General features: G+C 36.6%; 1 protein-coding gene across 1 annotated transcript in view; it reads right to left on the reverse strand.

Annotated features, from left to right (window-relative positions):
* Positions 1–27,325, reverse strand: part of TBCK (TBC1 domain containing kinase) — an 88,788-nt gene that overhangs the window by 31,217 nt on the left and 30,246 nt on the right. The window contains exons 14-23 of the mRNA XM_058803576.1: positions 25,396–25,445; positions 24,925–25,054; positions 24,016–24,114; positions 22,882–22,944; positions 21,927–22,053; positions 21,311–21,361; positions 20,519–20,602; positions 18,195–18,280; positions 12,060–12,096; positions 10,501–10,662 (exon numbers count right to left, since the gene is read on the reverse strand). Coding sequence (XP_058659559.1) covers positions 10,501–10,662; positions 12,060–12,096; positions 18,195–18,280; positions 20,519–20,602; positions 21,311–21,361; positions 21,927–22,053; positions 22,882–22,944; positions 24,016–24,114; positions 24,925–25,054; positions 25,396–25,445 — 889 coding nt within the window. The remainder of the gene's footprint in view (positions 1–10,500; positions 10,663–12,059; positions 12,097–18,194; positions 18,281–20,518; positions 20,603–21,310; positions 21,362–21,926; positions 22,054–22,881; positions 22,945–24,015; positions 24,115–24,924; positions 25,055–25,395; positions 25,446–27,325) is intronic.

Consider the following 27,325-nt stretch of genomic DNA (forward strand, 5'->3'; position numbering starts at 1 on the left):
TTGCATGAACAGGCTTCACACTTGAGCAACCTTCAAGCCCTTCTTCATCATTTGTTTGCAATTTCAGTTTAAGAGAAATCACTTCCCGTCAGTAACTAAAATGCAATTCAATCTGGTGCACCCTTGCTGGATAAGATCTTTTCTCCTCTTTTTGGCTAATAAGTAAGGGTCTGCTGAGCTACTTCAATCCCAGTTTCTTCCCATGCCCTTTCAAATATATGACAAATGAGTCAGTCTCTGGTGAAATGTCCATTTTTTTGTTATCTCCCCAAGACTTTGCATTCACACAGAATTAATCCTGCCTGTACTCTTCCTGCACCCAAGTCACTGCATTACAAGCCAGAAAACATTTGAGCTTCCACATTTTTACAAACATACCATTGGTATGTCAGAAGCATAAGTATATCAAGTCAGAGCCTAGATTCTTGAACACGACTATGAACAAATGAACAGAGGCTACCTCAGCAGAATGCCAGAGCAATTGACACTTGCAAACAACTCAGAAGAACACTCTTCTGAGAGCAGGGTCTGCATAAATCTCCAAGTGTGAGCAACAAATGAAAGTAACATTTAGAAAGGATGAAGAGGGCATGCTCACTCATGGAGATGCATATGTAATATCTCAGTGCTCTCCGAGGTCCCAGCACTAGGGTATTTTGTAGTTTAAAAATGATGTGCCTTCTGGTTTTATGAAGACAAATTATTTCATTGGAAAATCTGTAATGAAAACTTGCTGAATAACATGGTGTCATTAAATATGAAGTGTGGAAAAAATTTAAGCCTGACTTAAAACACCATAAAAATACTATAAAATATGTTATAATTTCAAAACTTAGTACATCTTCAAATTAATTTTGAAAAAATGCAGAGCACCTGTATTTCAAAAAGTCAAAGCTGGAACTGAAGTATCTTAGGCCCGAAGTCATAATTTAATTTTCAAACACTATATTTAGGAGTTCTGGCTCAAATAAGCTAAGTATTTCACAGTCAAGCAGCAGTCAAGCCTTACAGGAAACAATTCTATGGCAGCAGCTAATTGCTCAGCATCAAAAGGCTGTCTCTGTCATTTCTAAATATGCAAATAATACAGCAATAGATAAAGGCAGGAGTTGAGAAGGGAAAGAAAAGTGATCCAACAGCAGCATCTTGGTTTTGCCATGGCTTCATCCTAACATTAAGCCTATGAAATGTTTTGCTCCTTTTCTGAACTAAACTTACTGTTTTTCCTAAGATGTTTTTAATTTTACTTTTTTCATGCTAAACTGTAACTTCTTACCAAGCTGCTGCCTGCCTCTATGCACAGCCTCAACTGAAAAGGAGGGCTCAGCCTGACACAGCTGCTTTTTAAACTATGTAAGTTTATTATTATAGATACAGGAGAGAAGTAGATTGCACTTGAAACAGATGTTGAAAAAAGTATCAGTTTAAATGCAATACACCTGTGACAAAAGCACATACAATGTTTTATTCTTACAGTAAAGCTGGGTGTACATATGTTGTTCACAGCAAGTGAAGGCAAGTAATGGAGAAAAGCATAAGATGAATGGTTCTTTTCTAATGAAAATCTACACAGACCAAGTCTTTGTGTGCAGTTAATCAATTCCAGAGCCTTTTCCTTGGGTAACAGGATACCAGTTAAGAAACTCAGCCAAAATAAACTGCTTCTGCATTTTGGGAATAGACCAGAATTATGAGTGTGGTTTGACATCTCCATCACAAATACTTTATTACTACCCTGCCAGGCAACATTAGCTTTCAGCACACAGCCACATATATAGGCCAGAAAATCTCTGTGCTATGAATGCTCTGGTACTGAATAGGTCAGTCAGTTCAACCTCCTGATTCCTGCTCTTAGAAGAAATAGAGGTGAAAGGCCATAAACTCTTTTTTCCTGATGACATATAGAAGAGTGTGCATATTTAAAAGGACAAATCTAGGAAGAGAAGTGACATTTCTATCTAACATCTCTGTATCTATTATTGTAAGAAGGTTATTATAAATGAAAAGGTCAATGCAGAACTATTATTTTACATTATTTATTTCATACATTGCAGGGTAGTTGCATGACTTCATTTTTTTTTTTTTTTTGTGGACAGCAGTAGAGAGAAGCAGCAGTAAACACTATGAATTATTCCCTAGACATTAGGAGGGTGAAAAAAGGGCAAACTTGGATTCTTTTCTTACTTGTGATTGTAAAAATTCCTCTGATTCAGCAGTTCACTGGAAAGGCTGGCGAAAGAATGTGTTCCAGTATGGAAATGTGATGGTGGCAGGATTGACATGAGCAGGGGAGACACAGAATGCCAAGTGACTGTACAAAGAGTAAAGCTTTACTGTAAGCCAATCACCAAATGCCACATGCTATGCCTTATTGAGAAAGACAGAAACAGATTACATAAAGACTGGAGCTAAGCTCTGACAAGAAAGCACTTTTTAAACTGTGTTATGAGGTGTGCCAGTGCTGTTGAACAGCAGCTATTTCTGCAAACTAACAAAATGTTAAAGACATCTGGAGCAGTGCTATCACAGGGTAGGACACTAGCCAATGACAGAAGCACAGGAATTCCCAATATATAATGGAAAGAATCAAAGGGACACTGCTATGCAAAACTTGAGAAATTACACAGGGGGGAATAAAGCAGCTCATCAGAAAAATGAACATTAATTCATAGGTAGATAATAACCAGAAGATGCATGAAAGGACAAGTTTATAAAACTGCAGGGATCAGCTCAGAGGAGAAACTTGTGGTGCCAACAACACAACATCTGGCAACAGTCAATTTTTGAAGGAGTAACTCTTTTTCAGCTTTTCTATGTTCTTTTTGTTATAATAGTTGCTAAATATCTGTTAAGTCAGTTTCAGAAGCTGAAATACTAGTGCAACTCACCTTTTTTATCCTAAGTCTATGCTTCACAGAAATAATATGCAAAATACTGAAACTCAGCAAGCAAAAATAGAGAACATCCTGTTACAGGTTTCCATCTGGGTGGTAACTATTAGCTACTTCAGTTATTTCCCAGGTGTAACAGGTATAAACCTGTAAAAACTCTACATTCAGAAACTCTGACCAGGCCAAATGCTTATAAAGCTGATGATTCTCTCAAGAGCTATAAGTAGAAGACCTTTGCATTAGCTCTCCTGTTAGCCTTCAGGATGTTTATGAGGAAATAATATGAAGTAACTCAGATTTTCTGCTTTTAAAATAAGATGGAAATTCAGGTAATCCTGAAAAGCAGTACCTGTTGCCATGAGAAAAGGATGAAAGCCTCTAATTTGACCTGTTCATTCCCATACCAATGATGGAAAAACTCTGGGTAAAGATAAACAGAAATAGAGTATTTAGATCTGCCTAATGAGTATCCTGAACCATGGAACACTCAAACTGCTAGAGCAAACAGGATTGAAATGTTATTTCCCACAAATACAGCAACTGTAAACAGGAAGGATAACCATCTTGCTTATGTACCCATACTTAAAACTGCTTTCATTTCCAAAAAAATGCTCTAGCCGTTTGGCACTGCAGAAGATAACTTACTGAGATCCAAAGCTTCCAGTGTTTACTACTAGTCTAGTCTGTTAGTGCTTCACATAGGAAAATTAATAGCTTCATGTAACAGCAGCCCAACCTTGTCAGCATACATTTTCTGAGTTATTTAAACCTTGCAGCATAATTAACCTACTCATAAGCCACGGGGAAAAATTCCTTTATTCTGTGAAAGAGCTAAGTTAACATCCTCATTTGAATTTACACATGAAAGCATTAAAGTACATCCAAGACATAAAAGTTTGTCATTTCAGGGTTGCATTCCCAGCAGACAAGTTTGTGGTTTATCAGCTTACATGACTGCTTACATGATTTGTTTCCTTAGAATGGTGCTATGCTTTTTTTTAGCATGGAGAGTGAAGAACTAGCAGGAGACTGTCCAGCTCCTTGCCTTGCTCTAAAGCCAAATGCAATGTGTCCAGCCTATCCCCACTATCTCCTACAGATGCCTGGCTTTTTAAATTTTTGAAGTGACAGAGGTGCCACCTGGCACACCCCTGCTGGTTGCTCAGACATCTATCAGCATTTTCAGAATGCAGGCAACATTGCTCACATACAATGTAAGTTCTTCTCAGCTGGGATACCTGCCCTTCCTAAACAAGTTTTGCCCTTCAATATTAACAATGCAGTTCTGAAATTTATTCCAAAGTTGCAGAATTAACAAAGTCTCACCTTTAGGTACAAACTCTGCTCTAGTTCTCCATGTTTGGTTTTGGTCTTACTGTTGATCTCTACTAAACTCCAGGATACTCTTAGGACATTAGGAACAAAGAAATTTTGACAGAGAGACTCAAATGCCTCATGCAGCCTTATAAAGGCAAAAGTTTAGGTGAAATATTATGTGAAAGTAAATCAAAGGGAATTGACAGCTATTCCAAAGTATAAGAGCACTGAGACTTCACTTAATCTCATTTCTAAGTCCTTATTTTGACAGAAAGATTTTTCTAGCTCTCAGCCTACAATGCCATTCCAATCTGTAATGTATATCTCCAGTACAATGCTAGACATACACTCCCCATTGTTTGTGCAGTCCATTTAGAAATTCTCCTCAATTAACAGTTAGAGAACTAAAGATTATTGAGCAGAATATTTATATCTGCACAGGCAAACAAATATATTCATAACAAAATTATAAAGAGATACCCTATGAGGCACTTTGCTCTGTCAGCACCATTCCCTGCAATTGTAAAAGGAAAAGAAGTCTAGTACCCAGTATTGCTTTCTAAGCATGAGTCTAATCCTGAATCAGTTGCTATGCTTGTAGTTTCAATGGGGAAAAAAAGGAAATATTTTCCCAAGACCTTTGGGAAATTTTCATTACCTTTGTAATGAAGAAAAAAAGAATAAATCACCACATCTAGCAACAAATAAGAACAGATAAGAGCAGCTGGAATTCTGTCAGTTCATGCCTAGAAATCCTAGATAGTATGTTTGACAGTCTACCTTCTTGTACTTTCATTTTATTTCAGTGTAAAGGAGTACAAAATCCTACATGGCTAACAGTTGGATTATATTATTTTCTGAAGTGTCTTTTCACTATGGAGAGTACTATGAGGGTTCTTTCAAAAAAGAGGGGGCATAAGCTGTGTGTCAGACTGTTTTTAAGACATGGACTAGGAAAGTTCTGCTGAGGAACTCAGTTTTCCCCCTTTTTATGAAGCACCATCTCTTGTGGCACACAGCCCTTTGCTAAGGGATATATATTTGATTTTCTTCTGCCAGTGACAACTACAGACTACAATAAAGTATTTCAGTATTTTTTTGCTTAGTGTGTTGCCCCCTCCACCATTCCTCTTCAGTCCCAAGAGGGTAGAATCTATAATTTAGATCTGTTTTCTTTGTGTCACAATGAGTGGAAAAGGTGAATAATTAAAGAATTCACAGCTTCAGGTAAAACAACATCAATCTTACAGTCTGACACTACCAGACAGCCTTGGTGAGCAGGTGTGCCCTAACAAATCTCTCTGCTTCTGTTCCAAAGCCAATAATCTTGAGGAATTGCAACATGAAATGCACCTGCATCTCCAAAAGTCACCTAATATAGCAAAGATGAGTACCGTGCTCAGAAAAACATGCTTCCATAAATATGAGCCTGACCTACATATTTCAAGAAAATAAAACTAGGAAAAGTGACTTCCTTTTAAATTCTGATGTCTTTTGATATTTCCAATCAATATTTTTGTCACAGTTACAACACCATTATCATGTGTATCATGTGAAAGACACCAAAGTGCTGTTTTTCTTCAGCTGTACTGTAACTTGAAAAAGTAGTCAGCTTCACTAGCTCTGCAGCAAAATACTTTACAGAGCCATATTCCATGAACGACAACAGAGCAATATGTCAAACTTTTGTAGCTGAAGTTAAAAAAGTTTCCTTTTAGAAGAGATGTCACTGCTTCTGTTCCTCAGAGCCTTAATCTAAGCAATAAGATATTTTCAAAAGTTCATGAAAAAAGTCAAACAATAATCAAAACATCGTATTATCTTTCTTTTTCCTACTGCTCACTGGAATATGAAAAACCACTGTATCTCTGTAAATCCCTTCAAAGGTGGTGTTTTAATCTCTGAGGTTACATTTTCCTTGGAGGAGTGGTGAAACAAATGGGAACAGGCATTAAACACCCACAAACTCAGGGTGGACTTGGTGGCCAACTGTCTTTTTTTGCTCTTATCAGATCTATATTAACTAAATGCTGAACCACCAGAAATTCCAGTACAATAAAAGCATATGGATCACAGATGTGGGCAGACAAAGGATTTTTAGAAAGGAAAACAGCAGAAAGTAAAATGGTAGCTACCTAGGGTTAGAAACATATCTAAAGTAGAGCCTTCTGATATGTGTCTAATTTTGCTGCTGTCAACAGAAATGCATCATTCAAAACTGCTCCATACAATCTTTGTAGAGAATTTCCACTATTTTTAAACTTTTAGTCCATTTATAAGCTGGATGCAATCCTTCTAAGCATCCATATGGCTTCCACCATTATGGGATTCAGCATTTTGGCACATTACTAGAATGGCAAAGGATATAATAATTTCTTCCACATTAGAGAAAATCCGTTCTCTGGAGAATCATTTGTGCCTGTGGTTTGATGACAGCCAGATCTTGCATCTTAAAGCTACACGCCCGTGTCTCACAAAGTTTTCCATTTCAACCATTTCACTGTAGCTCCTCATTGCACTGGATTGCTTTTCTACAGTCAGTCTATATGAACTTCTCATCTGAGACCAAGGCTCTTCCTTTGAAGCACTGACTATCCTGGAGTCAGCAAAAAAGAAACCTTCCTAAGGTTCACAGCATTAGAAGGATGAACCCTCCTCTTGCTCCAAAATTACAGAGGATGAGCTTATTGAACTAACCTAAAAGGTTTGTTTGAGTATGTTTTATCTCATGTTTAGGCTTGGTGTTTCCCTATTGTCTGACAACATCTGTCCCCATCTTTTAATCAGTTCTCAGAAGTCCACAGCTCATCTCTGTATGTCAGTGCTGATATTGGCAGTGATCACTGGAGGAAGATCTGTTTGCCAGGCTCTATACTGCACCCATTCCAGGTGGGAGTGGATTGCTCTAAGGATCCTTCAAATGTTTGCAAAGAGCAGTATATGTGTCTGAATGCTCCCTAACAAAGCTGTAGACTTTGTACTACTGGTACAGTGGGTAATGAACTTGGTAATCGAGTCAAACTACAATAACCATAATTTTTGTGTTGAATAAAGGACATTAGCACACAAACTTACTGCAAGATTCTAAAGACTAAGCTATAAGCAAAACTTCATGTTTTAAAGTAGACTTATAAAACTGGTCCTCAGGGCATGAAAAGCCTTCTGGGCTGTAAATCTGCTGATGCATGACGTTAAGGGATATCCAGGCTGGCTTAGCACAAATAAGCACTGGTCTGAAAGCAGAGTCCTGTCTCTGTTGTTGGTACTTCAGGAATCTCATCATAATAGTGTCATCCTTACAATTTTCATTTTCCAGACTTACAGGAAAAACAAAGGTAATGCGTAAGGTCTTTGCTCTCTCTGTATCACCTGAATAACACAAAATTTACTAAGTCTCAAATCTACAGGTAAAATACTAGCAACAATCCCAGCGTTGGTTTTGTTTGTCTGTCTCAAATATTCCTAAATATTCTCTGGAGTCTGCATTGCTTGAATAAAGTTTGTACTTAACAGACCTCCTTAAATACAAGGAAACATATAAAAGAACGAATGACAGAGAATTAAAATTTAAAACCCCCAGCACTTTGGAGTAGTAATTTCCTAAACAACCCAATTCTATTTAATTCTATTTAGGAGTTGCTTATATGCCCCCTTCATACAGCTCCATGAGGAATGAACTAGGACATTTGTTGCAAAAGGATTTTCCAGTATTCTTAATTAGTCAATTATTTCATCAAAATTTTCAAATAAATTTCCTAATCTGCTAGGACATTGTTTGAACAACATAAAAATAAAGTAAAATTTTCAACAGAGCTTCCAAAAATATCAAGTGTTGCCCAATTGTATTGGCTTTATAGATAAAATATGGCCAATGCTTTGAGACAAGTATTGGAAAGGGTTTACAGAAGCAAGTAATCAATGCTGACACAATGCCCCTTTGTTTTCCTCACATGACTATTATTTAAATGTCAAAAATTATTTTAATTAATTAATAATTATTTTAACTATTTTATTTAATTATTTTAAGACAATAGTTTACAAACTACAGGAGGTTCAGACTGTTGAGCAACAATTGATTTTAGTTTAAAATCAATGCAGATGCTTTGAACTACATAATCTCTTCCTGGGAGCGATATATTTTCAGATGAAGGTTATTTGTAAATTACTTTCAGAAAATTCTCAGCCTTGGCACAAAACTTATTGTAACCAAAATAACAAAAGTCTTATTTGGAAGACACAGGTGACAAAATGCAAAATGAGTCAATACTTTTTAGTCAGAAATAAGGGGTCAGAAAGAAAAGGCACAAGGCTATGAGAATTATATGTTGAAATAGTTACTGATTAAGCTAGACCAACAACATATAACTTTTAAGACACACCAGGATTGTCTTTTACCCTTATTCTTTTTTCCCTTAGTAGTTTTACTAGCAGTATTTTATAGAATGCTTTAGATTCATCTCAAAAGATTCAATTGGGCCACTGTTGACATTCTAAATATCACAGACACCACCAATTTAAGGAAAAAAAACAACTTATCAGAAACCTGTATTTCCTACCAGAGTATCAGTAAAGTTGTCATCACCTAAAACCAGCAGAATGCATGCACCTTATATCACTACAGATTTTACTGATTTTATTTTATTATATGAACACATATGTATTACAAGAACTAATGTATTCTTATACATGACCTCAGCATAAAATACTTCCACTGTCACTAAATCAGCTGATTTAACATAAATTGGAATCTATAATTTAGCACCCATCAAGAAAAAGAAAAATATGGAGAAACTACCTTAGGCAAGAAAATAAGTTAAATATTAATGGATCTGTACTTTACTAGGACATACAGCTAACACATGGGGGAGGAGAGGGCTGGGAGAAAAATCAATCTTTTAGTTTAGCACTCACATTCCAGCCATCTGTAGATATCCCATTAAATTTACCATGAACATTTGAAATGGCTAAACATACATATTGAAAATTAAAATTCTACACTATAAGGAATGGCCTAATTAAATTTTCTTATAAATTAAAAAAATAGTAGCAAATGGATAGTACATCTCAAACTAATAAGTAGGAGACAAATTTTGAAATCCAGACCCATCTGGAAGGGTTTACAGTGAGAGACAATTTGTGACAAAAGTATTTAAAGAAATCACAGAGCCTCATTTATGGTAACTCACTGAGTTATGCAACTGTGAACTCAGCCTCATCTGCATATCCTAGACTACTGCTAACCTCTGTGAACTCTGCAGTTGTGGAGACTGCAACTCTTAAGAAGACCTTTTAAATTCTCCTCCAAACTTGATTCTCTCCTTCAGTTGTTCTGATTAAGAACTTCTGTTTAAATGAATTACTGAATTGCAGACATGCGAGTTCGAATAGAGCTCACTAAATCCTTAATTAGCCCAGGAATTACCCCAAAGTTAGAGTTATCTAAAGAAAAGGCACACATTTAAAACAGTGCCAAACTCTTACCCAGGACTTGTATTACATTAGCAAGATCCTGAGCAGGAGAGAGGGAATTAATGCAAGAATATAAGCATGCTCTGAGTGCAGCAGCCTTCCTACTTGTGTCACTACAAAGTAAAACACACCTTTCAGGTGACATGGCTTACTCAGACAGCATTCTGCTGTCTCAGTAGGTACTTGCTCAGAAGGAAGCTCCGAACTTCATGGTTAACTGCGCTGTATTTTTGTAAGGTACCAGTTTTTATGGATAGGTTAATCACCTCCCACTGAGCAAAGACACAGAATATCTGCACAATGATCATGCAGACTCTGATACAGTTTTGAAAATTATTCTGCAAGCTTTAAATTTCAAATGGAAATATTTAACAGAGTAATTCCAATGGCTTCCTATACTGCTTTCCCTAATCCTTTTATATTCATTACTTCCACAGTACAAGTTTAATTATGTTTGAAAGGAAAACAGGCTAATACCAGCACCAAAGAGGAAAAGGACTGTTCAGAATTGTATTCAATTTGTTTAAAAATTCATATAAACTGATTGTATCTGTATGTGGCATGACTATGAACAGTTGCTTCTGAATGAGTTTAGAAAGTTCTAAATTTTACAACAGAACATTCCAGTCTTCACCAGGAAATAACAATCCTACTGCATTCTTGCTGATGACAGCAAAAAACTTAAACTAACTACAATTTATTGTAGTTAAGATCCACATACTCTGGCAGGGAATTTGCCTAAACCGACCATGATTTCTAAGCATATATTTAGAAACACACTGGGGAAGACAGAGAAAAAAGGAAGAAACAGTATTTTCTGTACCTGGCAAGTCTGAAAAAAGGAGAATGCACTCATTGAATCCATTAGCCAGAAGACGATCCCTCAGCTGCTGAAGTATGGCAACTCCAATACAGAATGGGAAGGAGGAATTTCCAAGCAGTAATGTATCCCACAAGTGAAATATTTTGTGCAATGGAAAGACATCTGCATAATGAATAAGCACAATAAATAAAACTCTATAAGCACACACACACACAATAACAGGGTTAATATGTACTTCTTTCCTCTCCCAACTTGAGTGATTTCTTTTTTATTTGGGAGCAAAGAGGACTCAACCTGTCCAGGATCCTGTTTGTGCTCATATGCAGTTTGATTATTCTGTAAATAACAGCCATCTTTTCTTAATGAATACTTGGAAGCACATGGGTTTTCACATTTCAAGTATGTCAAGAATCAGGCAATTTATTTTTCTTTTAGTACAGAGCAGTTACATATCAAGGCATACATATGAGTTTTTCACAATAAGACGACATTAATGAGTTAACCAATAAGATTGACTACATACAATTAGACAAAAAAAATGAACAGAGTAAAGAAAAAATTGGCAGAATAAAAGAAAGACAAGGAAAAAGGCCTATTAAAAATAGCAAGATTTTATATATAAAGCTGAAGGTGGCTGTCTTAAAATATGCTATCTTCCAACGAAATAGTTCCAAGACTTTATTGCACTTGATTGCTTAAGGAAATCATCTCCTTGGTTTCCCAAATGTGGCGATTCTCATGAAGGGTAGAGAAACAGGGACAACTGCAAGAACCAGTGCTTTACCAGTCAAAATCTTTAGAAAATGCAATCAAGAATCTCATACTAAGTTCTCTGATATTTCATCAGAGAAATAATCTCTGAGAAATAATCAGCTCTTTTCATTCTGCCACTTCTTTGAAAATTTAAATTCAACATCTGCCAATGTTGATACGACATGAAAAAAAATCACAGATTTTTGAGAAAAGAAGTTTTTAAATTGCTTTCTAGACTTGATTTGTTGACTTTCTTCTCTTTAATTAAAACCCACCAAATTAGAAAGCTCTTCTTTTTTCCTAATATACATGCACAAATACAGTAAACTAGTTCTACCAGAATAACAGTGTGTCAATGTGCAACAAAAATATGATTATCTTCAAAAACAAAGTCATTCTCTTTCTTACATTATTTGAGTGATGGCAGGGGATGGTGGTGTGGTTTGGTTTTGCTTTTTAACTATTATTACATCTTTTTCCAGTAGATAACAGCTTCCTCTGAACACACCCTAAATACTGCACGTGTAAAATGATCCGTTCAATAATAACAACAACAGCATATAATAATCTAACAATAAAAACAACTCAAAACCACAGGAGAAATATTAACTATTACGAAATCAGAGCAGAAAGTAAGTGACAGGCACTGCTGAGTTTTCCACAACACATCCTTGCAAATTATAAGCATCCTAACTAAATGCTGGACCTATCATACCAATTTAGAAAGGGTTTAGCTGAAAAAGTGAGAAAAAATAAGCTTAAGAAATGTAAGAACATTTAATCAAAAGAAAAAAAAGCATACTCACGTGTAAACATTGTAAGAAACCAAGGAATCGCATAAAGCTGCCAAAGGTGGTGATGTGGAAGACAAAAAAAAAGTTTTAAGAACTCAAGTTGTCTATGACAATTGTCAGCTACATCAAAAATTGCCTATTTTGCAAGAATTCAGTTAGAAAGGAAAATAATTGCAGTGGCAGATCTTCTATCACACAACTCTTAGCCCATCAGAAACTTTTTTCATCACCAAATTATTCAAATTATTAGTTTGCAACACTGTATTGAAAACAGTAAAAAAACCAATCACCACCCTTAATAGGCTGGTTTGCACAATATAACCTTCAAAGTCTTAAATAACTCAAAACCTCACTCTACTAAATGGTTGAAATTCTCAATAATATAAGCAAAAAATAGCCAAGAATGCGTGAAAAAGCACAAACCAACTTGATTTAATATATCTTTCTGACTATGGAAGAAAATGCTTTGATAGAAATAACTAAGAGTTCAAATCATGATTTTCACAAGAACAAATAACCACCTCTGCCTTTTTCTGCTATGCTGGTATTTATTAAAATGCATACTTGCCAGTGAAGCAATTAAGGACAGTTTCATTCTCAGTAAATGCTCAGTAACACCCAAGCATTTCTGCAGTTCCACTGTGCCCATTTTGGGGCAGTGTCACCTGAAGGTGCCCTGCTCCAGCACTTACACCCCTATGAGATTGTGCTGCTGCAACAGCTACAGAAAACCTTCAATGCCTGCCAACTTTCAAACTCAATACAGAGAAAGAGCTAAGCATTTCTGACACATTAAGAACTTCTAATTTTTCAGTGAAGCCTTTAGCAAGGCAAAGGCAAGAGAATCTATTTTCTCAAGACATCAAACTGTGCAGAAAGTTTCAATAAATTAAGAACGCAAGAGCGAGACGATCATTGTTAAATTTTACTCAACTGCATGGCTCATGTGCTATGAAGATTTACAGTTAAACATAAAGCTTAATATATTACTTTTTAACTCGTAAAAAGTGCAAATTAATCCTCCCATTGAGCTTTTCCTGGAAGTAAACAAATGAGGAGCAGAAAACATAAATGATATTATGTTAATAAATTACTTCTTATTCCATAAAGTCTGAACTGGGTTATGGCTCTGACTAAATGATGTACACATTTGCTGAAAACCTTCTTAGCACAGCTCTAAATTATATTCCTATGCCTTCATCTGAGTGCCTGAGATCAGAACCATACTGCCCCTAAACTAAGGAATGTTCAATGACCTGTTCACCACTTTTAACATTCAGCAGGCTTTTACGAAGCTTGACCCCCAGCCCACCAATTGATTTTAAGCATTCAAAATCCAAACCAAATCAATTCCTATCATCATATTAAATCTTATAATACAATCACACTATTTCTTTGAGTATATCTAGGTCATGTTTTAAACAGAAGGCATTTTAAGAATAGTAACATATCCCATTCCCTGAAATATCCCCTGCATTGGTTGTCATCAGCTAATACCTGTTTATCTGGTTGTTTATATGCAACATCTTGCTTCCTATGCAGTAAGAAAACAAGACTAGTGTCCTGAGGCTCCTCTTTGCTTGGAGGTACATATTATGCAAACCACATTATTTCCTTGGCATTTAAAAGAAATTATTTCCTCCTTTTCATATATATGATTAAAATGTTTTACAAAAACAGACCCCTATTTTCTCCTATTTTCACAAACACCTCTGTCATGCAAGCATTTACACAGAAATAAACAAGAAAATACATGAAATGTGAAGCTTTGAAGATTATTAAAAGGTAATCACGGGGAAAATCACTGCTTTGCTCTAAACCATCCTCACCAAACCTATCAGCAGTGACATCAAAAGTAGGTCAAACAATTTAAGTAGAAGGTGTCAGGCAAGCTTTTACTGAAGGGAGTTTTTCCTCTGACTTTAACAGAAATAATGCTTTAAGACAAGAGGTTTCGGTAAGCCCCAAGAGGTTACCGATGCTATCAGCAAGCAAGGAAGGGGAAGGCAGAGCCCGGGCAGTGAAAGGGAAGGAGGAGCCGCTCTGAGCCCGGACGGAATTCGGGATGCGCGGGGACAGCGGGACCGCGCACAGCGCTGGGGAATGGCGCCCTCCAGCGGCCGCCGCCCGCAACAGCAGCGCCCGCGCCTCTGCAATATCGAGCTGCAGAAAGGAAAATTGAAATTCAGCGATTGCAACCCTCCAGTGCTGAACCCTGAAACCTCCGCGGGGTCTGGTTTTACCTGAGACTTAACTCTCCCGAGCTAAGAAGTACGCCTAATGTGTAATCAAAGTTGCATCTGGAACAGCCTGACAATAAACCACATAAAAAAAAGAGCCTGTAAAATAAACACATCATTTTTCAGACAGACCTTGACAGGAGCCACAATTTTAATTTTGCTTTGCATCAGGGAGTAATGCCACCCATGTTCTGCCTTTCCTTTCCTTGCTTACTAATAGTATTCATAACTTCTTCAGGCTTACAAACACCTCCTTGTTTTAAATCATTATATTTGTTAAAATCAGAGGAAAAACTCCCTTCATTAATAAGTTATACAGAAAAAGTATAACTTTTTTTCTGTATATACTTTAGCTGTACCATATATTGCAGTTTATATGAGGTGCCAAATCCAAAGAGATTTTGTTTTTTTTTCCCCCTGTCCATTAAATGTCTGTTTCTTTTTTTCCTGTTTGATGCATGTGTGAAACAATGTTGTCCAACAATAAGCAGAATTTTATTTTGCTGAGTTGTTCTAACAACTGTTCCAACTTCTGATTTTTACTCTAATTTTCAGTTGTTAATAAAACCTATTTTTTTGTTTTCTACAGCTTTTTCGGAGGGAGAGGTGGAGAGGGAAATGCTGAGCTCTTCTCCCTGGATCCAGAGACAGGATATATTGGAATAGTTCAAAGCTGCACCAGGGGAGATTTAGATTGCACATTAGGAAGCCTTTCTCTACCAAGAAGGTGAAACACTGGAAGAAGCTTCCTAGAGAGGTGGTTGATGCCCCAAGGCTGCCAATGTTTAAGATGCATTTGGAGAATGCCCTTAACAGCACACTTTAATTCAGCCCTAAGGTGGCCAGGCAGGACTACAGGAGCCTTGTGGGTCCCTTCCAAAGGAAATTGTCTATTCTACAAGCTCCCAATCTTTCACCTTCCTGCTCCATATTTGAGATACAAACACATGTACTTAGCTTCAATCCTATATGGTGCCTAGACAATCATATATTTAAAGGCTTCAGAAAGGTGCAAAAGATAAGGCAAACTGAATCACATTTTTAATATAAGATTCTACCCACCCATATGTACCTACACAAACAAAATTTGAAGAATAATCACTTTCTTCACAAGATAAAAGTATCAGCAATTCATTTTCAGGTAAGTGTGTAACAGGACAAACAGAGAAAGTACTTCAAGGGCAGGATTTTTAAGATGCAGCCATATTACTGATACCTCGTGCATATCACCAAAACCAAGCTAAGGTATCTCTTCAGCACAATGATATTAAAGACCTGCAATCAGTTTGCCTTCTATGTTAGTGGATAGATGATAACTGTGTCTACCTTCCATAATTCACAGCTGAAAGTGTTTTAGAGTAATTTATGGCAATGGCTGCACTTTTAGCAACATTGTACACTTTGTTGTTTTTCTTTTCTTCTTTAACATGGTCTGCTGTTTAGGGTCAGAATTAGTCAGTAAAATAAGGAATGTGTTATACAGCATTATACAGGGTGGAGAAGAGTATAGATTTTGGGAGAGTGAGCAAAGATCCACTGTAAGATCCACTGCATGTATTATCCCTCTATTTATATGTAAATCACATAGCCACAGCAATGTACTTAATCCAGGGACCACATCAGCTAATAATATTTCCAACGACTCAAGCTTCAGCAGTGTTCAATATTCTGAGAGCTACGTGACCTGAAGCAAATGAGAAGGCTGCCAGGAACCCAATCTTCCCTGCAGCAGAGCCTGCCTTTCAATGATGAAAGATTAATCAGGGTTTACTTTGATAGGATTAGTACTCAAGCACGGAACTCTGGTTCAGATCTCATTACTACACTGCATATCCTTCACCTTGATGGATCCTATGCTGCCTTGTTACAGTCACAAAAAATCACCTCTCTGACTAATCTAAAAGGCAGAACAACTTTTACTTAATTAAAAAACCCTGAACCCTGACAGATAATTCAGAAAGGATGAACTCTCTTCACAGGTTAGTGTTAATTTTAGAACCTGCATTTTTATTCAATGCAAGAGTTTTAAAAAAATATTCCTCTTTTGCAATTGATTGCTATTTTACCTAATCATCTATAGATTATCAGATTTAGAGACAAGGCTCATGTATAACTATGTACTGTCTAATGACTAGCACAACAGAAACTAAAAGATAGCAAAACGTGATTTCAAACTATTCCATCTAACTTGTACCTTGGAAGTCTTCAATAGAGAATTATAACTGTATAGGCAGACACAAGGAGCTGATGAAATACAGATAAGACCCAAGATGGGCTGCTGCAGAGCTCTGGTGTAGGTTAGTAGCCCACACAAGGACCTGTAAGGTGGGTCAGGGAAATCACATCTCTAACTCCTTAGTGGGAATTAGCATCCTGGACAAAATACACAGGTGAATTTTGGTCATCTGCAGCCTTTAAAAAATAGGCATCAAATGCATTTTTACAGTGATGCTGCAAAATTGATCCTCCCTCAGGAATGTTAAATGTTGCTGTTAACCCTTGCACTTCATCTACCCAAATATTTAGGTTTTCTACAGATGAATACTCCTACTTCTTCTCACTTTCCTTTCATCTTCCTCCCACCTGTATCTTCAGATGTGTGTCATCTGAAATACATGTGGCTTTCTCAAACTCCTCTCTTTATAAGGCAATACACTGGCTTTATCTTCTGCTCATTTTAACACCACTGTATCTCCTAAATTTGTATCAGTCAAACAACATTATTAGATTAAAAACACCCTCTACAAATGAAAATATATACTTTCTTTTTTATTACAATATTAATAAACAGTGATAATGACTATCTGCCAGTCCCAAATTCTTTAAGGAATGATGTAAAACAAATGACTTTCAGAGGCTTGGTCTTGCTGGTCCAACTTAAAATATTTTCTAATAAGCATAAGACTTTTCTGATAAGCTAAACTTTGCATTGCTTATAGAAGTAATGCATATAAATTTCTTACTTATGAAATTTGCATTTCTACATCAACATCTCTTGAGTTCAGTTATCTTCTTCCATTTTGACCTCCCAGTGATCACCTGTTCCTGTGACCACCTGGTAACTACCAAATTTCTAAATGCCAAATATAGAATGATATAGACCATATCAATTAACTTTATCTCTATGGCCTTGCCTAAATCTACTTTTCAGAAACATCAGTATTTGTAGCCAGAAAAACATTTTTATTTTGGCTTTCTTGATGATACACGCCTCTTTAAAAAAAGAAGGAAAGCTTTAGTATTTACAGTGATAGCTAGAAGTGAGGCTCTAAAAAAAGGCCTGGTTTTGCTTTTTCCAACAAAGCACATCCTCTCTATTATTTTGTGGCTGTGTTCTCAGTTTTCATTTTCCTCCATCTAAGAGATTTTTTCCAATGGAAGCATAAAACTCAAGTCTATGTTATGCACTTGTCCCACATTTGAGACACACTCCACCAAACGACTGCTTAACATTTTCCAAGGTCTGACATATCTACAAGACTGATGATCATGGACTTTTTCTATAACTTGCAAAATAACGTGTAATTTGTGCTAATCAACAGCATTCAATTAGCTGCAGTAATTTTGCTATTAGCACTTTATGAGTACACTAATTTTTTCTATATTAACCCACATTTCAAAAATAGATCTGTATATACCTTTCAAAATGAATCTAAGTTATAATAACTGGCTAGTAGTATTTTTATTGTATTTACCATCCCAGCAGAACAGAAAGGACTAAAGCATGTAAAATAACAATCAAAACTTTAGCATTTTATCAGCATATTCAGGAAGTGCTATTACTATGGAAGTTTCACTTTTGTCACTGTTACTGAAGCAGTTTGGAAAGCCACCTCATCCCAGCTTCCCTCATTTTCCACTTTTTTATTTCCTCTGGATAATACTTATAAGGATCCTTAGCACTTACATCTGGAATAAACCCAATTTCATTGAGGTGGTTACTCAGCTCTGGATCATGGAATGCAATCATCTGGGAAAACACTGTCAGGTACTCTGAAATGACAAATCCAAGACTGTTATCAAAACCACAAACCATCACATGCTGATAGTTCACAACAGAGCTGTAGGAAAGCCACTCATTTTAAACCTACAATAAAATAGCAAGTGAATACCACTACTGTACTGCTTGTTACCATTACATTCAATACAGAGGAAAAAACATTCAATTTTTCTTCTTTAGTACATCTCAATTTGGATTTTTAACAATGGTTTAACTTGGCACACACTTAGGTTGTGATGTATGCTTGACATGCAAAGTTAAAGACTGTTTAGTAACCAGAAAGGAGAAATACCCACTATAAAAGATAAAATTTATTACATCTTCAGCCTGGCCTATTAGGTTGATGGGTACAATTTCATTAAGTTGTCTAAATAACAGTTGCTTTTAATTGGAAGAGAAGCAGACAGCAGAACACAGGACAGATTTCTCTCTGCTCTGCCCTCTCCCAGTTTTGTCCACACTGTCACACACTCTGTTAGAAGAAAGCTGAAGAGGCAATAATTGCAATTTTGTAACAGATGGTAATTCCTTTTCCTCCATGTTCCCAAGATCAGAGCAGTTAGGGCATGGACAGCTAGAGAACAGGGGAGCAACAGAGAATGCAAACTCTGTTTCCAGAATGTGCTGGCATCTCAATGCTCCGCACAGTTTGTATCTACACAGAAGACACACAGCAGCTAAAATTGCAGTGGGTAGTTAAATGACAAATTCTTAACCCTTTCCTTTATCTTAAAAAGGCAGGGAAATGACACAGCATCTTCCTTTATACCTTTATTTATACATTGTGTTTTAACATATAACCCTAGAAAGGATTAATTAGAATACTGAAAGAACTCTAAAAGGCCCAACCTTCCTGAGTCCTTGATGATGCCAGATGCAGAACAGGAACTCAGGAATACCTACACTACTTTGGTTCACAGACTCCTACTGACCTGTATTTCTAACTTTAGCTGATACATATTTTTGCAAAGCTCCTTAGGAATAACATCAGGAAACCCTAGAGAGCAAAAGTATTATTCTATGAAACACTATAACCTCTTGAGAAAAGTCTTTACCAAGCTATTAATCTTGAAGTCTAAAGTAGTTGTCTCCAGAGGAACATATTTATTCTTTTCATCTTTAGATCTTTACTGCAAGCAATCCTTCTTTACAGACAAAAGGATGCAAACATATTTTCTGGAATAATTTTTCCTATTTTTTTATTCAGTTCATAACATCTTTTACCCATTGTCTTCCGTACATAAACTCTCCTAACCCTGACATTCTCTCCTTATGTTAGCTCTCTCCCAATTATCCCATATGTAAATACTTTAAAAGTTTTGTTGATCAGTTTTTAATTACCTTCCTTGAAGACAAAAATGACAGACACTTTAAAGCTGTCAAGTTTCATGAGAAATATACAAAAGAATTTATTTAAAAGAAATACAAGGACAGCAAGCCATGGTGATACTCAGTATTCAATAAACATACATAACTGCTTGCAATTAAAAACATTAATTACCACCTGTTTCTTTTAATTACAAATGGCTTTTGAAACAGCTTCTTTTGTTTTTTAAAGACTGTCTGGAAGACAAATTATCTTCCCAACACAGACTGTGCCAAGATGACTTTCTAGGTGGAGACAATTCCTTTTTCATGTTTCCATGAAATTTAAAATTACTTTTCAATTAGAACAGGCATTACTAGCTATTGTTTTAAATCATCTAAGATACCTATGTATTTGTTAAAGGCTGAACTATGGAACATTATTCCTCAGGGTTTTCCATCTCCTGTCCTGTATTGAATAACATCATCCGCTCAGTAAGAAATTCCCCTTGAATCCCTATTTTCCTGAATACCAAAGCTTTCGTTTTCTGAAGAACCCCTAGTTTGTACTGTTCTTCCTCATTTTCCCTTATTGTCCAGCCGCTCCTCTAACAAGATGACTTTGATCACCTGAAGGGTAAGCCTTTACAATGTAACACTAGAAAGACTATTTACTGCTTCCACAACTTTGCAGGATGGACTGACTCTTACCCTGGATATTACACAGAACACTTTTGTGCATGTGCACTTCTTGATTTTTTTCTCCTGTCTGAATCTTTAACCACTGACTTAGTTCCAAATTTTCTTGCACAGTTACATGATTTTAACTGCATCCCAATTTTGCAACCCCTTGAAAAAGTGCATTTACATATCCAGAAACAATTTTACTTCTCTTAGAACTACACCAAATAAAGGGACCAACTTACCTTGAATAACATGAGAATTATCCTTCAGAAAGAAGTTATACAAATACTTTGGAATAAAAGCAGACATGCAGGCATATGCCAGAGCTGAAAGAATTAAAAAAACCCAGATGCAATGACAGCGCAGAATTTAATTACACCTTAAAAAGTTCATTATTAACCAGATAATAAGCATAAATACTTAAATCAATCTGTACAGAAAAATGATTGCATGCACAGTAGGTATAATAAGAGTCATTGTCCTAAGAAACTAGGTTTCCCACACAGAGATCTTATATAAAGAAAGCCAAGTACAAGCCAATACAATCTTGGACTAGACCTGTTATGAACAAGTCACATCTAAGAAGATAAAGGTCATATATCTAAAGCTGATCTGAATCAGGCATTTAAAACTACCATAAACTTTTCTGGACAAAGCTGGTCTGGCAGTTTAACACTTAGGTTACCAAATAATGCATTCACCTTAAGCAAGGCTGAACTATAGCTTCATTGAAAAATACAAGTGCTACAGCAGCATTTCTTCCTTTTTCTACTTAAGATTATTTGTGCTTTTTAAAATATATCATTATTGCACTTGGCAATAAACAATACTTGAAACCCTGCTTGAAGAGCAGTACACCACATGCAGTTTTCAAAACTCCAACCATTTCTTTTGACCTGTGGCAACAAGAGCTTTAAAATTCCTTTGTAGATACAGAAACTTTCCATCTCTAAGTGGATTCACACATCTGTCTGCACGTAGACACAGATAAGAGACTGTGCTTTTCTTTGCTTACTGCTGAAAAATGCACTCACCTTCATTGTTAAAATTCAAGTACAGAAACGGTGCACAAAGAGAGTCAAGACCTAAAGAGAGAAGAGCCATGAAAAAACAGCACCAAGAGCTCATTTATTTTAATGCACAAGATAAAGACACTAATTTCTAATGAAAATTTGCACACTAAGATACTGGTTCTGCATTATCAGGCCTTCACCAGTAATAGTGAGAACAACTGTGAAATATATGCATGAAAACAGCAAGGATTTCAAATTGTTCAGCTATAATGCCAAATTGATTGTTCTGCCAAGGCATCCAAGAAATGCCAATTACTGTTCCAAGAACTCAGTAACTTTTGCAGTATTATCTTGGAGCTCAATAGCAAGCAACAGACTTTTCTTTTTAAAATACAGTGACTGAAACTTATGAAGACTGAATACATAACAAAGAGAGGGGGGCAATTTTTTATTCCAAATTAAATGTAAGTTATTAGGATTTAAATTTGCAATAACCCACAGATTCATTCTTCAAAGGAAACAGAAAGGAAAGCATCCAAAAAAGGCTTATACTGTGGGGGTGAAAAGCAGGAGGTACTTTTAAGTCAATCAAAGCTTTCCATTCAATTATCCACCCTTGCCAACCAGTCAAACTCACCTTGCCAGTACACCAGATTAGGATGGGAAACAACCCAGGCCTTCAATACACGTCTGAACTTTGCATGACCCTCTGGTGATGACAGCAGTTCATCATACTGATGGCAACGAGGAATATCAACTTCAATCTGCACCACAGCACACAAAGAGAAATTGGGATGAGTGGGGCAGCAATCTTGCAACACTAGAGGCAGAAGTCAGCCAAAATATGTAGGTCAGACCACCATTATACACTATCTGCTTCCTCCATCACTCTCAAAACCAAAACTGACAGGGAACCTAATACACCAAAGTTTAAAAATAGAGATTTTTTTTTCTCCTTTTCTGCACTTAATTTTTTAAAGCATTCTAGCCCTTGAAAAAGGCAGAAAACAGATGACTGTTACAGGGTTTTTTACTTCAGGACTCATTTTAGGTGGTAATACTGCTTTGCTTTAAAAGGTAACCAAATCAGAGTTCCCAATGTTGCAACCAATTGGATAGAAAATATTTCTTCACCCAGCTGAAAGGAACAGTTGTTTGTAATATCTTTTTGTAATGTCTGGTAGTGGACATTTGAGAACATTCTCTTCTTGGAGAACAAAATAACTCAAACCCCCATTTCTGTGAAGTATAACTCACATTACAGGACCTCAGCATTATTGCTACAAGGTCCAAAAGGCACAGCAAGCATTTGCTAAATCCAGGATTTTTAACAACAAATGATTAATATTGTCCACTACACTGCTGCTGCTACAGAAACAGTGATTATAACGCAAAAAAGGATTTCAGCTTCCCCATATTGTAAGTTGAGTGAAAGTAATTGTGTCAATCTGTTTGCAAGATTTTTGCTACAGTGTAAGGCTGGAGGGCAAGGGGAACCATAATGTTGTTATCCACCACGAGTGCTGTAACAGGCAAGAGATGGGTGGGAAGGATCTTCAAGTGACAATATTTGGTAACACTGCAAATCTTACTTGTCTGTCTGTAGGAATCGGTGTGTCTTTATCAATGGCATCATATTTTGCTTCTATGGCACCCTAAATGTGGAAGAAGAATATTTGAATTTAGAAAGCCCTCACCAACATAAGTGCACATGACAACATACATGGTGATATGAGAAGCTGACTGTTTTTGTTAGGAACTTTAGTTAGCAGAAGAACAGAAGATTCTGACAGCTTAATTTCAACAAAACCATCTTTATTCTGTTATTAACTCAAGACATACAGACCTTCCTATAGATCTCCTCAGCCTGATCTTCAGTGATTTTCAGTTGTTTATGTAGAAAGCTATGCACTTTGTAGTTTCCCATTTTCAAGTCAAGAGGTGCTCTCTATTTTATTAACAAGTCCATTTTAATGTTATGGGACAGGAAAACACCCATATTGTACAGCTGGCAAGTTGCTGAAGCATGAGAATTGACTCATTTCCCAAGACTCAGGCTACAAGCCTGACCAGCAGTTTTTATTAATCTTTCCAGCTTTTTTGTTGATTATAGTATATGGTACTCAAAAGACCACATCCTAAGCTAAATCTCCTGAATAACCTAGGATGTGTTATCGCTAAGAATCTTTATGATCTGCTGCTGCAGGATTGCAAGCAAGGTAAATCCAAAAGCTGGGTAGTCCAGCAACTCTGTAAGGAAACCTAATTTCTGGGACATTCCATTGTCCCAAAGGACTGCATTTGACTCATTTATTCTCCATTCTTTCTGGGAAGTGTATTGATTGGTAGGTGAGAAAAATACATTTCCTGCTTGGGCTCCTACTGACTGGAGTAGAAGGACTGTCAACTGCATTTGTCAAAATATTAAAAATCAAAACAAAAAACCCCAGTTAACTACCAAATGTCAGGGTATTATTTTCCATTGAAAATAATAATCAAAATTAAAGGCAGTCAAGTTCACATATGCTTTCTGAAATCCAATAACCTTACAGAAAAGAAGCAAGTTTGTCAGAGCATCATCTTTATTTGCACAATTTCATGACTCATTTTGTTTGAAATTCCAGCAACCTACCTGCCAGATCTTTAACCCCATTCCAGCTTCCTTGACCCCATTCCTAACACACTCCATCATCAGTCAGTACTGGAACTTCTACAAACACCCTTACCTCAACACCCAACAAGGCAGCCCAGGTTATGCCTCTCAGAAGGGGAGGGATGTCAATCCTGGCTTCTTTCCAAATTTGGTTTTTCTTGTACGGATAGGCCTTCAAAGAGAAGAGATTACCCAAAAAAAATGTTATCATGTAACTGAAACAATTCAAATCTCAAAACAGGAACAGTCTTTCCCCAAATGAAAACAGTGAATACAAGTTACACAAAAAGTGAATTTAATCCCTAACTGGAAGGCCTGAATGAAGGACTACTGTTTGATGTTAACATGTCCGCTCATTCTCATAAATGCATTCATGTGCTTTGGTATATACTGGATAGATCTACTAATCCAAATTTGTACTATCAATTTTTTCTTCATTATATATGTCTTTTCATAATATATATCCACCTTGGTTTTATGAAACATTTCTAGTTTACGCCTGATAATGTGCATCAGCTCTCTCGTTCTTAAACAGGAATCTATCTCTCTGCATATATGTAAATTAGGGGGTGCTATTCCTTTACCCAGTATAAATCTCACATTAATAACATGGCACTGCCATGTCTTCAAATACTTCACTGCTTGGAAATGCAGAAATGTTACAGGCATATTTATACCTATAATAGCTTAGTCTGTTATAAAATAAAGGATATAAAATTATTTTCATCAGTAAGTAACCAGCATTAGCAGCAGCTCTATTTCCATGTGGATACTTTAAAATCTAAGTTTATATTCACCAGTACTGAGAATAATTTGTTCTATTTTTATTTTCAATCTTCTTACACTTCTGAAGGGTTTTTTTCTTCCCCCTTTCCTGCTGTGGTCTCTTGTACCTCTGCTTCCTTTTACAATTACTTGGTCTTTCAAAATCTTCCAATTAACAGACCAAATCCAATTATCCAGCATCACAAGGACTCCATACCTTCAACAGCCTGTCAAACAGGACAATTCTGTTTAGCTGGTACTCTGTGTCCCTCTCCCGGATGATCAGAGGAAGGGTAGCAGCTGCAGAGAGCTCATTGCTACTGTTGGAATGAGGTAAAGCTGGCTGGCTGGAAAAAACAGGGTAACAGTGAACAGCAAGAAAACACAATCACTGAAAATAACTAATACTGCATGAATCATTTCTTAGTCAGAAACAAGAATAAACAAGTAATTTTGAGTATTTAACACAAACAATTGATTTCCAGGACAGAAGCTAAGATCCTCAGTTTGGTATCAGGGTCTGAAGTGCAGCATGTTCATCAGCTCTTGGCTTTCAGAGCCAAACAAAGACATGTTAGTTTTGCTTTTGGGAGGCTGTTACATCCAGCTGTGCAGTGTGCCACAAAAACAAAACTAATAACTCAAAATTCAGTGTATTACAGATGTACCAATTTACACACATACTTACTCATCCTCAAGCAGTGGATAAAATGCTTCTCCACCAACATCCTTCAGTCTCTGAAAGGAGGAAGAAAAATAATTTGTTATCAGAATGCTGCTCAGAATTCAAGCGGAAATCTTAGTGGAATACAAAAACTATTAAATAGCAATTCATTTGTCAAATTCAGTAACTTGCCTTGAGACCTAAACATTAGCTCAGTCCTTTGCCAGCAATGAAGCATTCAACCTTCAACACTAAAACCTTTTGGAAGTTTCAACACTAAAACTTCCGTTTGGAAGTTCTCCTGCCTAAAGACATCCATAAACCTATTTCCACACAAAAAATAGTTTATAGGCACCATGGATTAATAGATCAATAGGATTACATAATTTTTCTTGGTTTCCTCATTTCTCTTCATGGACTTCCTATCCAAGTAGCTGCAAAACAACTGCACAACCTGCTTATATGGTTCTAATCAGGTCAGGAGTTACACAAACTTGAATTCCTTTTAGGAAATACACTCAGCAAAGGTGACAGACAAACAGGGTTGGATTTTTGACTGAAGTTTTCAGACATCTTATGGTGCATGAATAATGTTTAAATGCCATGTTCCCTGCAGTGCTCTGTCTTACAGTTCAGCCCTTAAAATTGCAGGCACACGGCACACAGCCTTCTCCTCTTGGGGCTGACAGAAGAGTTCACTCTCCGTTCACTCAGTACTGCTCCTCTTTTGATTATAAGCATCATGCTCTGCTCTATAAAGGTGTCTGAAAAATTGCACAAGTTCAAAAACTTATTTCAACTAACATTGCAAGGTTCAGTCTTGCATCTTCCACAAAATGAAACTTCAGTATGCAATTATTTCCTGCTGCACTTATAAAAGAAGGCAGCAATATCCAAAATTTCAAATCAAAACATTTTAAAAAAGCCTTTAAAAACTGCCCTCTAGTGAGAACAACAGCAGAAGCTGCAGAGGGTATTATGTTTAAAATAGATGTTGCATATTTTTAACCTCCCTCCTGCCTCGCAAGCCCCACTGATGTACTGACAAAAATAACCCAGTTCTTTGGTCTGCCTTGATGCATTTGTGTGAAGCAGTGCAAAGTTCTACTGAAGAAATGTGTTTACACAGTGTTTGACACACTACCTCCAATATTAAGGGGCAGTGAGGAGTCACCTTCTTTTTTGTCCTAACCCCTGTATTATGAAAAGGGTTTTTCAAAGAAAAAACCTGACAGAATTGAATTTGCTACTATAAAAAGTGCTGCAAACAGTGCAGCATAGTTTCTCAGTTTGATAGCAATAAAGCTCTACATGAGCAAAGACAAGTTAACAATTAAAACATTTCAGTGATAGATAGAGTAAATCTTGTAACTGATCATTACACCAAGCCAAACCATGAGTTATCATGTGCTGATTTTCCCAATGAAGATGGAAGAAAACTGCATTACAGCATTTTTGCAAAATGCTTTGAAGAGATCTTTTGAACTAGCCATTTCATGCCATGTACTTCAAAAATTAATAATCAACTAGCAGAACATTGGTATCAAATGTTAAGTATAAAACTTTAGAGGAGCCGAAACGGAAATGAATTGGTTTGCTTTTGGATAATGTGAGCCATTGACAGACAGTAATTAATGCATACAGGAGACATTCCCTGAGCAAATAGTTTGTAGCAATTGTGGAGAATACCAAGTGGTACAGAACAATCTGCACTACACTGGAAAAAAGCAGGTAACAGAAAAAGGAAAGGGAGGGACAGAAGACAAATAAAATTTACTAAGCTTTTGCAGGCAAAGCAATTTAACTGCACAAACCAGAATCTGACTTGGACACTAAGAAGTGTTCTCTTGGAATCAATGACACTTCCGTTGGCAGAAAGAGCAGCAGGAGCTGCTGTTACATATTCCCTTTAAACAAATGTTTCTGCAGAGAAGAACATAATGAATGCACAGTA

The sequence above is a fragment of the Ammospiza caudacuta genome, chromosome 4, assembly GCF_027887145.1.
Source record: "Ammospiza caudacuta isolate bAmmCau1 chromosome 4, bAmmCau1.pri, whole genome shotgun sequence".
NCBI classification, from domain to species: Eukaryota; Metazoa; Chordata; class Aves; order Passeriformes; family Passerellidae; genus Ammospiza; species Ammospiza caudacuta.